General features: G+C 47.9%; 1 protein-coding gene across 5 annotated transcripts in view; it reads left to right on the top strand.

Moving 5' to 3' along the window:
* LOC147111529 (cilium assembly protein DZIP1-like) overlaps positions 1 to 12,234 on the top strand; it is a 580,724-nt gene that overhangs the window by 320,811 nt on the left and 247,679 nt on the right. For all 5 annotated transcript variants that reach the window (XM_085998574.1, XM_085998576.1, XM_085998575.1 and 2 more), the window contains exon 9: positions 7,179 to 7,227. In XM_085998574.1, coding sequence (XP_085854700.1) covers positions 7,179 to 7,227 — 49 coding nt within the window. The remainder of the gene's footprint in view (positions 1 to 7,178; positions 7,228 to 12,234) is intronic.

The raw sequence follows: 12,234 nt of genomic DNA, 5'->3' as shown, positions 1-12,234 counted from the left end.
CTGAACAGGAGAGGGAGGTAGGAATCCCGGCTGCCCAGGGGTTCCTCCAACGCTGCCACCGTACCTGGAGGAGGGTCCGATCCGCCTTGCAGCTCGCTTCTTCTCGGCAGAAAGTGCAGGCTGACCGACACCGCCGCCCAGCTCCTCGGTTCCGGACCGGACAGAAGGTTTGGCCGTCTACCCGGAATCTTCCGCTCCATGTGGAGTCCTGCAAGTTGGTTCCCCGGTTCATCGGACCTTTTAGGATTTTGGAAAAAGTAAACCCTGTGGCCTACCGGCTCCTCCTTCCTCGGTCGATGAAGATACATCCCACGTTCCACGTCTCTCACCTCAAGCCGGCACTTACCAGTCCCTTGGTTCCTGCTTCCAGACCTCCCCCCCCCGCCCTGCATGATTGATGGTCAGCAAGCCTACACTGTCCGTTGCCTCCTTGATAGTCGCTGGGTTAGGAGGAGCATTCAATACCTGGTCGACTGGGAGGGTTATGGTCCTGAAGAGCGTTCCTAGGTTCCGGCCCGGGACATTTTGGATCCTGAACTCATCAGGCATTTTTGCCATCGCCACCCTGATCATCCAGGAGGAACGTCAGGAGCCGTTCCTAGGGGAGGGGGTCCTGTGAGGGTGCCGGTTAGTTCCCTCAGTAACCCCTAGATGGCATTTTCACTTGTTTGTTTCCCTTTGCTAAATTGTTACTAGTTTACTTAACTGCCTTTTATCAGGTTTATTGGTTTCACCTGTTTTTGCTTGTATTTAAGTTCTGTGGTTTCTTCCCTCTGTGCTCAGTCTTGACAAGCCGTTTGCCTAGTGGTAGCTTGTCTTGAGCTCCTATGTTTGTAACTGTTTACCTGTGTGATTCTAGTAAAGTACTTTTATTTAAGACTGCATACCTGCTTCTCGCCTCGTCTGTCTGCACTTGGGTCCAGAACCAGCCTCGCCCTGACAAGAACCAAAGTATGTATTTAATTGGTCTGCCATATCTTTGTTCCCCATTATAATTTCCCCTGATTCTGACTGCAAGGGACCTACGCTTGACTTCACCAATCTTTTTCTCTTCACAATATCTATAAAAGCTTTTATAGTCAGTTTTTATGTTCCCTGAAAGGTTACTCTCATACTCTATTTTCCCCCTCTTAATTAATCCCTTTGTCCTCCTTTGCTGAATCCTAAACTGCTCCCAATCTTCAGGTTTACTGCTTTTTCTGGCCAATTTATATGTTCTCTCCTTGGATCTTATGCTATCCCTAAGTTCCCTTGTTAGCCACGGTTGAGTCACCTTTTTTGTTTTATTTTTATGCCAAACAGGGATGAACAAAGTCTGTAGTTCATCCATGCGATCTTTGATGTTTGCCATTGTCTATCCACCGTCAACCCTTTGAGTAACATTCCCCAATCAATCCTACCCAACTCGCGCCTCATACCATCATAGTTTCCTTTATTTAAATTCAGGACCCTAGTCTCTGAGTCAACTACTTCACTCTCCATCTTAATGAAGAATTCTATCATATTATGATCGCTCCGCCCCAAGGGGCCTCGCACAACAAGATTGCTAATTAATCCTTTCTCATTACATAATACCCAGTCTAAAATGGCCTGGTCTGTTGTTGGTTCCTCGACATATTGTTCCAGGAAACCATCCCGTATACACTCCAGGAATTCCTCCTCCACAGTATTGTTACTAATTTGGTTAGCCTAATCTATATGTAGATTAAAGTCACCCATGATAACTGCTGTGCCCTTATTGCACACATCTCTAATTTCCCATTTAATGCCATCCCCAACCTCCGCATTACTGTTTGGGGGTCTGCATACCACTCCCACTAACGTTTTCTGTCCCTTGGTATTTCTCAGTTCTACCCATACAGATTCCACATCATCAGAGCTAATATCCTTCCTTACAATTGTGTTTATCCCCTCTTTCACCAGCAATGCTACCCCACCTCCTTTTCCTTTTTGCCTGTCTTTCCTGAATATTGAATACCCCTGGATGTTGAGTTCCCAGCCTTGGTCACCCTGGAGCCATGTTTCCGTAATCCCAATCATATCATATCCGTTTACCTCTATTTGCGCAGCTAATTCATGCACCTTAGACCTTTTAGAATTATTATTTACTGTGGCCATGTTTGATTTAAACCCTTGATTTCTCTGACTGCCACCTTTGCTTTTCTCCTGCCTGTCTTTTGCTTCTATGGTTGTTTCCCTTTCCTCTCTCTCCCTTCTCAACCCCCTGCCATTTTAGTTTAAACCCTTCCCCAGAGCACGAGCAAACACTCCCCTTAGGACATCGGTCCCGGTCCTGCCCAGGTGCAAACCGTGCAGTTTGTACTGGTCCCACCTCCCCCAGAACCGTTTCCAGTGTCCCAGGAATTTGAATCCCTCCCCCTTGCACCATTCCTCTAGCCATATATGCATTTGAAATATCCTTCTATTTCTACTCTGACTAGCACGTGGCACTGGTAGCAATCCTGAGATTACTACCTTTTAAGGTCCTATTTTTTAATTTACCTCCTAACTCCCTATATTCAACTTTTAGGACCTCATCCTGTTTTTTACCTATATCGTTGGGCTCCAAGCTCTGCGGAAAGCTCTGTGCAAGGTTGGAGCTGAGCTTATCCATGCTCCTTGACATTGCATTCAGATTTTATGGCAGACCTGCCAATGCACAAGCATTTCGTTGAGCATTCCCATCAGCTTTCTTCCGAAGGCCGCTCCATCGAATTCCTCATCTGAGTTCTGTGCAGCAGAACATGTGTACGACCTCATCCTCCTGATAACTGGCACCTGTGCTACCCTTTCCCCCTGCCCTGGCTGTACCCCACTCGTGCCCGGTGAATCACCATGTGCAGATCCTGCCTCTAAGCTATCCTCTAAAGTCCGTGCAGTGCCAGTATCTGAGCTGTTGGCTGCGAGTGTCAGATTAAGTGACGATGTTTCTTCTTCATCATCACTCTCCTCTTCCTTTTCCTCTTCCACCACTACTTGGCAAAGCTGGATTTCTTGGGTCTCTGAAATGAGAAAGAGTAGGGTTGTGGTGAGGGGAGGGGAGTGGGAAAACAAGAGGTGCATGCTTACACCATTTGCAGCTTGTAAGTTACAAGAGATTGTGGGATGAGGGGGAAGTGAGATGTGAGAAGGAGGATTAGGTATGAGTATACCATTATGTTCAATGGTTTCAGCTCCTTAGTTACAGCCACTCCAATTATGCCAAGCACCATCTCCTCAAGCGTAGTCAGGATATGGAGGCGTACCTGCCCCCCTCCGGTTAGCTGCCGCTGCCTTGTCCTGCAAAAGATAGGGAAGTGTCTCAGTGCTCCCACTGCCTTTGCAGTCTCTGTCTGGAGGGCCTCATGGCCCCCTGTGGGAACAGGACCTTTCTCCTCCCCTTCACCTCTTGTACTAAGGCCTCCAGTGTGGCATCTGAGAACCTTGGAGCCCTCTCTCTGGCCTGTTTTGCCATTGCTGCATCTTTCCCAGTTGAAACTGCCTTCTGGAATGACTTTCAGCACCTGGTCTCGTCAAACTGCATCTCCCCTTTAAGAAGTGCAGGCTAGCTGGTTAGCCTTGCTCGAACCTGGGCCCTCTGCTGAGCGTACAACCACTCAGCAGCGCATTTAGCGCAGGTCTGCATGCCGCTATCATTTAAATTAGCAGGCAGCACCAAGTTTGCGTATGTTGAACATTTTATCTGGATTCTCAGTCCTAGCGTGTGACTCCATTACTGCCTAATTCATTAAACTTTTTATAGTTTGTCCCAAAGGTAATCCAAATATTCCTGTTCCTAGTAGAGGGCATGAAAATGTATGATGCATTTCTTTAATCAACTCAGTGATGGCTTTGGATAAGCTATCTAATAATTTATAATAACTTCTTATCCAATCTCCCCTTTACATAAGAACATAAGAAATAGCAGCAGGAGTTGGTCATTTGGCCCCTCGAGCCTGCCCAGCCATTCAATAATACCATGGGAGAGCCTGGGTGCAGCCGTGCACCTTTGTGCAATGCTTGTCAGTGTTTGCAGCGCCTCAATGCTGTAGAACACTGACAGCACAACTGTCAAAATGAATGTGGACATGGTCCCTTTAAGGAAACCGGCTGCTGACGCGTCATCAAATGATGTCATCAGACCCGCTTCCTTTTAATTGGCTGGGAACCTCGCAGGGTGGGCGTAACAAGCCCAATCAGGGCAAAATCACTTGGAGGAGGTGGGATGAAAACAGGAGCGGGGTTTGAAGCTGCCACCTACTCCGGCCGCACCAGACTCGCCAGGGTTGGCAAAATCGCGGCTCCTATCTTAGCCCTCAAGTGAAAAATTGGACAAGGCATCTACATCAACCACAACCCGTCATTAAATAAATTTAATGACAGGATGACCACAATGTAAACGTGAAGAAGGTTGAGTTGATGTTGTCCATTCACCTCTGGGTTCAAATCCAGCTCAAACAACAAAAGGCTTCTTAGTTAAATAGTGTTTGTGCAGTTTGAATCTAGTTCCTATAGGTATGAGTCCATAGCACAAAAATGTATATCACTTTCAATTGGTAATCCCACTAAGAAAAGCTAGAAGATTGTTGATCTGGGGAAAAGAAAAAAAATCAGACTGGTCCAAAAGTGGATTTTCTTGAGGTAAGGCACACTGTTGCAGAAGTCCCGAGAGCTTTACTTGGCATTTATTCCTGTTATTGCCTGAGTACCCACAGTATGTTTAATTCTTAGAACAGACATCTCTTACTTTAACGAACATAAATGATTGATACTATGACTAATGTTCTCCTAACATGGCTTCCCAAGATCAAGCCAGCCTTTGGGATTAAAATTGTAATTTTATAACAACATAAATATATCTTTCTATTTCTCTGAGTAAAATATCATGCATATCTGCAGCAGACAATCTAATTATATGTTAAAACTAGCTGGAGTGCCCGGCGGTGCCGAGGCTTTTTCGAGGGAATGTTGTTCTTGGAAGAGAGAGAGCGACTGGGGGGGAAGAGAGAGAGCGACTGGGGGGGAAGAGAGAGAGCGACTGGGGGGGGGAAGAGAGAGAGCGACTGGGGGGGAAGAGAGAGAGCGACTGGGGGGGAAGAGAGAGAGCGACGGGGGGAAGAGAGAGAGCGACTGGGGGGGGAAGAGAGAGAGCGACTGGGGGGGAAGAGAGAGAGCGACTGGGGGGGGAAGAGAGAGAGCAACTGGGGGGGGAAAGAGAGAGCGACGGGGGGGAGAGGGAGAGCGACTGGGGGGGAAGAGAGAGAGCGACTGGCGGGGGGAAGAGAGAGAGAGATGGGGGGGAAGGTGGCCTGATGGACCCCTGCGAAGGAAGGAAGAAGGTAAGCGCTCCCTCCCTGTCCCACCCCCTCACTCTTTCCCTCCCTCACCCTCTCTCTCCCTCCCCGTCTCTCCCTGCTTTACTCTCTCTCCCTCCCTCCCCCTCTCCCCCCTGTCCTCTCCCTCCCTCTCCTCACCCTCTCCCTCCCTCACCCTCTCTCTCTCCTTCCCCATCTCTCCCTGCTTTACTCTCTCTCCCTCCCTCCCCCCCTTGTCCTCTCCCTCCCTCACCCTCTCTCCTCCCCCACCCTCTCTCTCTCTCCCCTCTCCCTCCTTGCCCCTCTCCTCTCTCCCTCCCTGCCCCTCTCCTCACTCTCCCTCCCTGCCCCTCTCCTCACTCTCCCTCTCCCTATTTCTCTGTCTCTCTGACGTCTGTCTGTTGACTGTTCCCCTCTGCTACTCCAGGCCCCGCCGTCCGCCCGCTCTCCGGGGCAAGGTAAGAGCCGGGCTCTGGCCCCACACCACCAGGGATCAGCACCCGGGGAACCCGCCCAACGTGAACAAGAAAGACCCTCCTCACCTGTCACGGAGTTGAAGTCTCTGAAAGCGGCCACGGTGCCCCGGGCCTCTTCCCCCGCGCATTCAGGAGGCGCGGGGAAGAGAGAGAGAGAGAGACTGGGGGGGGAGAGTGAGACACCGCCGCGCACCTGCTCCGCGGAGCTCCGTGCCGCCACCGCCGCACCAGCCTTTACTAAGATGGCGGCGGTAGCGACGCTTGGCTGAGGCCCGCCCCTCCAGCCTTCACAAAGATAGCGGCGATCGGGGGCCGCTTGTTGACTGGAGCCGGGAGGTGCCTAGCTCGGGCGTGGGTGCGGAGGAGAGGCCCAGGCTTCGAGGCCTACAAAAACAGTGAAAGGTAGGAAAATTATAGAGGTTAGAGAAAAGATGTACAAATTAATTAACTTTTTTAAAAAACAATTTGTGTTTTAAAAGCAACTTTTTTTTTGCTGGAAATGTATATTTGAAAAGAAACACGCAGAAAGCGGGAAAAAGAAATGAAAAGTTTGGAATCAAGATGGCGGCGACTCACCTCGGTTCAGAACGATAAGGCCCACCCACACACGCACCGATTGGTCGACTGTCAGGTCACCGAAGCGTAGGATTGGTCAATTGTCCCATCACTCGACTCTAGGAGGGCCTGCCCGCACGTGCCAGGAACCCGCCCCCGCCACGCAGCGATTGGTCGACCGTCGGGTCGCTCGACCGTACGATTGGTCGACCTCGACATCACTCAATGCTAATGAGCAGATAATGAGCGGAATTTTGAATGTTTTTTGGATACCGCGGGCACAATTTTTGTCTCACCGAAACGTAAATACGCTTACGACCGTTCTAGAATCGTAAACTTTCTTTTGATGTAACGCACGTGTAGGTACGCTCTATAACTTTTGATTGTATAGCCGGACAGAGAGACAGAAAGACAGACAGAGAGACATACCGTTTTATATATATAGATAGATGCAGGATCTGTTATTTTTCTGTATTTTAGAAACTCAAATGAAACAATGGATCATCTTGGTTTGTATGAAGCTATTAGGGCTGATTTTCTGAATGCGCACTACGAGTGTTGAGTCTCACATGGCAGCCATGCATATTGGGAAATCGCTGACTTGCTGCACTTCCCATAATTTTCTACCTATTATATGGGGACAGTACATATTTAGAAAATTAGCACTATAATGTTTGAAGAGTATTGGGCTGGTATAGGCTGAAACTCAAACATTTGGTTTGGTTGTTAGAATTATAGGGTTGATGGTACGAATGTGCACTCCCTGCAGACACCTTCATCTTCCAGGAGTGTGTATTGGTAAGTACAGCTCTTAAGTTCAATTTTTAAATAGAGATGTGCTTTTTTTTTCCAGCTGAAAGCATGTCCTATCAAATCACCAAAGAAGATAGTGGAGCCTCCATGTAAGATACTATTTATATGATATAGTAATGATTTGTTCTTTTTGTACCAAAAATTGTATTATGTGTGAAGTGCAATTATAGATTATCATTACATAGAAACATAGAAGATAGGAGCAGGAGTAGGCCATTCGGCCCCTCGAGCCCACTCCGCCAATTAATGAGATCATGGCTGATCATCCAAATTCAGTACCCTGTCCCTGCTTTCTCCCCATATCCCTTGATCCCTTTAGCCTTAAGAAATATATCTAACTCCTTCTTGAATATATTTAATGAATTGGCCTCTACTGCCTTCTGTGGTAGAGAATTTCACAGGTTCACCACTCTCTGGGTGAAGAAGTTCCTCCTCTCAGTCCTAAATGGTTTACCCCTTATCCTTAGACTGTGACCCCTGGTTCTGGACTCCCCCGCCATCGGGAACATCCTTCCTGCATCTAGTCTGTCTAGTCCTGTTAGAATTTTATAAGTTTCAATGAGATCCCCTCTCATCCTTCTAAACTCTAAAGAATATAAGCCTAATCGACCCAATCTCTCCTCATACGTCATTCCTGCCATCCCAGGTATCAGTCTGGTGAATCTTTGCTGCACTCTCTCCATGGCAAGAACATCCTTCCTCAGATAAGGTGACGAAAACTGCACACAATACTCAAGGTGTGGTCTCACCAAGGCCCTGTACAACTGCAGCAAGACATCCTTGCTCCTGTACTCGAATCCTCTTGCTATGAAGGCCAACATACCATTTGCCTTCTTAACTGCCTGCTGCACCTGCATGCTTACCTTCAGCGACTGCTGCACAAGGATACCCAGGTCTCACTGCACTTCCCCTTTTCCCAACCTACTGCCGTTCAGATAATAATCTGTCTTCCTGTTTTTGCCACCAAAGTGGATAACCTCGCATTTATCCACATTATACTGCATCTGCCATGCATCTGCCCAATCACCCAACCTGTCCAAATCATACTGGAGTTTCTCGGCATCCTCCTCACAGCACACACGCCCAGCTTTGTGTCATCTGCAAAGTTGGAGATATTACATCTAGTTCCCTTGTCTAGATCATTTATATATATATATATCTTGTGAATAGCTGGGGTCCTAGCACCGATCCCTGCGGTACCCCACTAGTCACTGCCTGCCACTCGGAAAAAGACCCGTTCATTCCAACTCTTTGCTTTCTGTCTGCCAACCAGTTCTCTATCCAAGACAGTACCTTACCCCCAATCCCATGTACTTTAACTTTGCATGCTAATCTCTTATGCGGGACCTTATCGAAAGCCTTCTGAAAGTCCAAATACACCACATCCCCTGGTTCTCCCTTATCTATTCTACCAGTTACATCCTCAAAAAATTCCAGTAGATTAGTCAAGCATGATTTACCTTTTGTAAATCCATGTTGACTTTATCCGATCCTGCCACTGTTTTCCAAGTGCTCTGTTATTACATCTTTTATAATGGACTACAGATGCAGCTAGAGCAAAAGAAAGAGACCTGAATTCTTAGTTCCCTTCAACTCTGGCAAATTTTGTTATTTTATATCTAAAAATTTAGACTCTCAAATTGGAGCCATTTCTTTGTAGTTTTTATTAACTTTACAGATAGTGCACTTACCCAACCTCTGCTGAGCTGCCTCCAGTGTCCTCTACTGTTACTGTTTTGCAGACTGAAATTTATCAAGGTTTTTCAGAAAGAACAAAAAATAAATTACTGAGTCCTACGGAGATAAACTGAATTTTAACAAAACACAAGAAGGGTTTGATATGCAGATCGCTTTCTGAGAAGGCAATTCTTGCTCCAGCAACAAGCAAATTTCTAACATTTAACAGAGACATGACAGAAGACTACACGTTACCCCTCTGATCTAGCTACTGATTCTGCAGTATTCTTTAGAGCTGCGTATACACTGTTCAACTTCATCAAATTGCAGACTTTTTAGTCTGGCTTCGCTTCAGGCTGCATATTTCACAAAAGCTGTTACGTTCACAGGTCAAAGGATATTCCCTTTTGCAGTTACTGCTATTCCTAAGTGAAGACTTTGTTCTACTCCCTAGAATCCATGCACATAATAATATACTCCCACATTAAAAATGCAGCAATAGGGAAACTTCTGAAGTGGATTTGAAGAAAGAAAGAGAATAGTAGAATAATGTCTGTAGCTAGAGCCTCTACAATCGCTCTCCCCTTTTGATTAAAGTTTAGTCTCTGCATACAGTTAGAAATTTCTTCCATCTCATGGTGGAAAATCACTGATCCTTTGAGAAAATCATATACTAAATGTCCATGATTTCCATAGAATCATAGAAAGTTACAGCACGGAAGAGGCAATTTTGGCCCATCGTGTCCGCACCGGCCAACAAAGAGCTATCCAGCCTAATCCCACTTCCCAGCTCTTGGTCCGTAACCCTGCAGGTTAGAGCATCCCAAGTGCACACACAAGTACTTTTTAAATGTGGTTAGGGTTCCTGCCTCTACCACCCTTTCAGGCAGTGAGTTCCAGACCCCCACAACCCTCTGGGTGAAGAAATTTCCCCTCAAATCCCCTCTAAACCTTCCACCAATTACTTTAAATCTGTGCCCCCTGGTTTCTGACCCCTCTGCTAAGGGAAATAGGTCCTTTCTATCCACTTTATCTATGCCCCTCATAATTTTATACACCTCAATAAGGTCTCCCCTCAGCCTCCTCTGTTCCAAGGAAAACAGACCCAGCCTATCCAGTCTTTCCTCAAAGCTAAGATTCTCTACTCCCGGCAACATCCTTGTAAATCTCCTCTGTACCCTCTCTAATGCAATCACATCTTTCCTGTAATGTGGTGACCAGAACTGCACGTAGTACTCTAGCTGAGGCCTAACTAGTGTTTTATACAGTTGAAGCACAACCCCCCTGCTCTTGTATTCTATGCCATGGCTAATAAAGGCAAGCATTCTGTATGCCTTCTTAACCACCTTATCTATCTGGCCTGCTACCTTCAGGGACCTGTGGACATTCACTCCAAGGTCCCTTTGTTTCTCTACGCTACTCAGTGTCCTACCATTTAATGTGTATTCCCTTTCCTTGTTAGCCCTCCCCAAATGCATTACCTCACACCTCTCCGGATTGAATTCCATTTGCCACTATTCTGCCCACCTGACCAATTTATTGATATTTTTCTGCAGTCTACAGCTTCCTTCTTCAGTATCAACCACACAGCCGATTTCAGTATCATCTGCAAACTTCTTAATCATACCACCTATACTCAAGTCTAGATCATTGATATATTCCACAAAAAGCAAGGGACCTAGTACAGTGCCCTGCAGAACCGCACTGGAAACAGCCTTCCAGTCACAAAAACACCCATCAAACATTACCCTCTGCTTCCTGTCTTCGAGCCAGTTTTGAATGCAACTGGACACTTTGCCCTGGATCCCATGGGCTTTTAATGCCGTGACCAGTCTGCCATGTGATACCTTATCAAAAGCCTTGCTAAAGTGCATATACACTACATCAAATGCACTACCCTCATCTACCCTCTTTGTTACCTCCTTCCACAAATTCAATCAAGTTTGTCAGGCACAACCTTCCCTTAACAAAGCCGTGCTGACTATCTTTGATTAATCCGTGTCTTTCTAAATGAAGATTTATCCTGTCCTTCAGAATTTTTTCCAATAACTTTCCCACCACCAAGGTTAGGCTGACTGGCCTGTCATAGAGTTATACAGCACAGAAAGAGGCTCTTTGGCCCATCGTGTCCGCGCCAGCCATCAAGCCCTATTCTAATCACATTTTCCAGCACTTGGTCCGTAGCCTTGTATGTTATGGCGTTTCAAGTGCTCATCTAAATGCTTCTTGAATGTTGTGAGGGTTCCTGCCTCTACCACCCTTTCAGGCAGTGAGTTCCAGATTCCAACCACCCTCTGAGTGAAAAGGTTTTTTCTCAAATCCCCACTAAACCTCCTGCCCCTTACCTTGAAATTATGCCCGCTAGTTATTGACCCCTCGACTAAGGGAAAAAGTTCCTTTCTATCTACCCTATCTATGCCCCTCATAATTTTGTACACCTCAATCAGGTCCCCCCTCAGCCTCTGCTCTAAGGAAAACAACGCAAGCCTGTCCAGTCTCTCTTCATAGCTGAGGCGCTCCAGCCCAGGTAACATCCTGGTGAATCTCCTCTGCACCCTCTCCAATGCAATCACATCCTTTCTATAGTGTGGTGACCAGAACTGCACACAGTATTCCCGCTGTGGCCTAACTAGCATTTTGTACAGCTCCATCATAACCTCCCTGCTCTTACATTCTATGCCTCGGCTAATGAAGGCAAGTATCCCATATGTCTTTTTAAACACCTTGGCCTAGAAATTCAGTGCCCTTAGCACCGATTTTGCGGCACTAGAGGGCCTAGCGCTGCAATTGGCGCCGGTTCCTAAATTGCCTGGGGCCCTTCCGCGGCGGTAGACCGGAAGCGCTGCGCCGGCACCGATGACGCCATCGGTGTGCGCAGCGTCCCGGTTGCCGTGGTAACCCGGCCCCAAGCCGAAATTCAGTTGCGGCCGCCTCGCCAGTGGCAGCCGCAACTAAGACTCCGGCAAACGAGTGTTGTCGGAGTCTGCGCCGGCGCTTTAAGGAGGCGCGGCGGCCGGCCGCTTTCCCGCCGGCCGCCTGCCCGCAGCTCCCTCCCCGGACTTCTCCCCCCCCCCCCCACCGGAACAGATGCAAGCCCGGCACTTGCCCGAGGTGCCGGGCTCATTTTTGAAGAGATTTGCGCGGGCCGCGGCCGGGTGCAGGCAGCTCCTCCTTAACGGAAGGAGGAGGCCTGCACTTCCCGAGCCTGCCGCACCGCAGCGGGCGCCGCAGCGCCGCAATGCGGCGCGTTGCGCCAGTTTTCAGGCGCTAAAACCCTTCAGTAGCGCCGGCAGCCGTTTGGGCGCGGCGCTACTGAATTTTTGGCGCGCGCAAAGGGACTTAGCGCCGGCGCTAACTTCCGGCGCTAAAGCCCTGGCGCAGCGCAAACTCAATTTCTAGGCCCTTATCTACCTGTCCTG

Source organism: Somniosus microcephalus, chromosome 10 (assembly GCF_052327205.1).
Source record: "Somniosus microcephalus isolate GS21.2 chromosome 10, FLI_Smic_1.0, whole genome shotgun sequence".
Lineage (NCBI taxonomy): Eukaryota > Metazoa > Chordata > Chondrichthyes > Squaliformes > Somniosidae > Somniosus > Somniosus microcephalus.
Note: the sequence above shows the minus strand (reverse complement) of the source record. Positions and strands in the feature narration are given on the sequence as shown.